The sequence below is a fragment of the Pinus tabuliformis genome, chromosome 7 (genome assembly GCF_031772625.1).
Source record: "Pinus tabuliformis cultivar Carrire ecotype Pingquan chromosome 7, CPIR1, whole genome shotgun sequence".
Taxonomy (NCBI): Eukaryota; Viridiplantae; Streptophyta; class Pinopsida; order Pinales; family Pinaceae; genus Pinus; species Pinus tabuliformis.
This window is the reverse complement of record NC_142293.1, coordinates 1,272,896,936-1,272,899,804: the sequence shown is the minus strand read 5'-3', so window position 1 is coordinate 1,272,899,804 and position 2,869 is coordinate 1,272,896,936. Positions and strand designations below refer to the sequence as shown.

The window sequence follows — 2,869 nt, the reverse complement described above, 5'->3', positions numbered from 1 at the left end:
TTAAGGGATTGGAACCCAGGTTTCTTCCCCGTCACTTTTCATTGCCCCGGCCGTGAGTTGTGCTGCTTCGTTGGCTTCAAGATCTGCTTCTTTGTTGTTGCCTCTCAGCACGTGAAAGTATTTCAGATTTTGAAATTGTTTCGTCATGCTTCTAATTCTTTGGATCAACCTTGCTAATCTTAGGTCCCGTGGAATAGAATTGGTCACCATGGTTTTTATGATCACTTCAGAGTCCCCAAAAATTATTGCCTCCTTGATTTCCAGCCTCAAGAGCAGGTTAAGTCCTTGGAAGAGGGCTAATGCCTCAGCTTGGATACTGGAATTGATTCCCAAACCCCAGGCAAACTGAAGGATCGATACTCCATCGGTGTTTTTGACAACTCCTCCTGCTCCATCATTACCGTGATTTCCTTTTGCTGCCCCGTCAAAGAATAGGGAGTGTGCCTTTTTATTGGGAGCCTAGTTCTGAAAATCCTCACTGTCTTTTCCCCTAATTTTCCATTCCTCAGGGAGGTCCATGCTTCTGATTTTTTGTCGAAATTGCAGGTCCAGGGAGAACCCCAAATCTATGTCTACCTGGCTGAGGTTCGAGTCATCCTTTTTCTCTCCCAAAAATTCTTTTATTTGGCTCTTTAACTCGGCTGAAATTGTCTTGGCATTATGCTGCATACCTCTGAAAATTCTACCATTTCGCTCTAACCATATTTGCGAACAGCAAATTTTGAGTAGCGATGACCAGGCTGCTTTGATCAATTTGTTTTTAGGAGAGGGTCCAGGATAGCTATTTTTCCAAGTGGCAAATAGTCCTGTTATAGTGGTAGGGATCTCGAATCTGGGGTTCCAGTCGTCCATCAATTCTCTCCAAACCTGCATGGAAAAATTGCAATTGAGGACAAGGTGCGTGACATTTTCCTCTGAATCTTGGCACAAGGAGCATCGGGGAGGGCCATAGTAACGCGCCTCTGAAGTTTGTCCTCTGTTAAGATTTTTCTGTGGATAAAAGCCAACAAAAGAAATCGATTTTGGGCAGCGATGTGATTCCCCAGATGGCCTTCCACGGGGCCGGATCGGGTGGCATGTTTGGAGTTGATTCTAGTTGCGTGTAGGCTTGGGCGACAGAATAACCAGCAGACTGATCGCCCCAGCCTCGCCTATCTTTCTTGCGATTGTGCATGGGTGTAATTCCGTTCAACAGGCCACAGAGATGGTTGGCTTCCTGTTGGAGGTTTGACGGTAGGTCCAACAGCTTCCAGCCCGCCCATTGCCCTCCATTCCAAGCTATAATGTCCCACAGTTTGCTTTTCCCTGTAGCCATCATCCATTTTTTTAATGCTGTCACGCTTGGGCAGTCTCCAATTGGGTCTCTGTCCATAATTCAGTCTGTCCATAAACTTATTTTTTTTCCATTCCCAGGAATCCAATAGGCTCTGGATCAAATTAGCGAGGCTTCTTTGGAACAGAGACTGATGAAAGGCGTGGTTCCTTGCGGAGGTGACCGCTCTAAGCATCTCAAACGCATGCCTTTGAAGTATTTCTTCCAAATTGCTAACTGTGCCTAGCCAGGGTTGGGCGCTATTAGTCTCCAGAGAAGCTTACCACTCATTGTTATATTCTGCAGTTGGAGTTTCTTGATATTGAGCCCCCCCTCCAACATAGGTTTGAGGACCATCTCCCATTTTACCAGCGGAAATCTCCTTTCATTGTGTTTGCCCCCTTTCCAAAAGAAATAACTGATGTGCTTTTCCATTTTCTGAAGAATACCATTGGGCGCAAGAAGCATTGAGAACTGATATAGAGGGAGGCTGCTAAGAACAACTTTTATGAGAGTTGTCCTTCCAACCATGTTTAACCAGTTAATCCCCCATACCTGAAGCCTGTTTTTAAATTTCTCTACCTATGGCAGCCAATCCCTGCTCTAGGGGCGTTTGAGAAAAATTGGCAATCCTAGGTACTTAAACGATGTCCAATATGAAGTGGCGACAAATCCAAGGAACCTAGAGAGGGAAATAATCAGAGAGGGCGAGGGGGTGTTCCAGCAGTAAGTGTGACACTTACCCTTGTTGAGGTTGCTTCCAAACTCGATATAGTACTCATCAAGAGCCTCTTTGAATTTTCTGGCTGAGAGGATCGAAGCTGCTCCAAGAAGCAGAGTATCATCTGCAAATAGGGCGTGGTTTATATTTTGAATTCCCCTTGCTATGGAGATCCCCGGGATCTCTTGCTCTTGCATTTTTTTGTTTAGATGAAAGCTGAGGACTGATGCTTGAATAACAAATAGCAGAGGGGAAAAAGGGTAGCCCTACCTTAGTCCTCTTGTAGCTTTGAAGAAACCTGCAGATCTACCATTAACTAAAGGAGCGATCCATGGATCCGATATACAGGCCCAGATCCAATTGATAAATCTTACTCCAAAACCAAATTTTTTCAAAACATTTACAAGAAAACAATGGTTAACTCGGTCAAAGGCGTTTTCTAAATCCAATTTGATTGCCATACCTTGTTCTTTGCGATTTTGACTTGACATGATAGCCTCATGGACTAGAATAAAGTTGTCCACCAAATATCTCCCTTGGATAAAGCCTCCTTGATTCTCTGGGATGATTCTAAGGAGGATTTGCTTCAGCTTGTTAGCAATAATTTTTGTGATCAGCTTGTAGGCAATGTTACAAAGGGATATGGGGCAAAACCTATTAAAAGAGTTTGCTCCCTTTTCCTTGGGAATGAGGGCGAGGAATGAAGAGTTGGTGCCACCTCCCATTTTCTGACAAGTCTGAGATTTTTGAACCATTTTGAACATATATTTCTCCACTATATGCTAGAAGGATTGGAGAAAAGAGGCGGAGAACCCATACAGTCCTGGGGATTTATC

General features: G+C 44.2%; 1 protein-coding gene across 1 annotated transcript; it reads right to left on the bottom strand.

The window, feature by feature from the left end:
* Window positions 1–852, bottom strand: LOC149252102 (uncharacterized). The gene is made up of 2 exons (XM_089454073.1): window positions 672–852; window positions 1–416 (listed from the first exon to the last, which is right to left on the bottom strand). The coding sequence occupies exons 1-2, from the start codon at window positions 850–852 to the stop codon at window positions 1–3; spliced, it is 597 nt and encodes a 198-aa protein (XP_089310199.1).
* Between the last annotated feature and the right edge of the window lie 2,017 nt (window positions 853–2,869).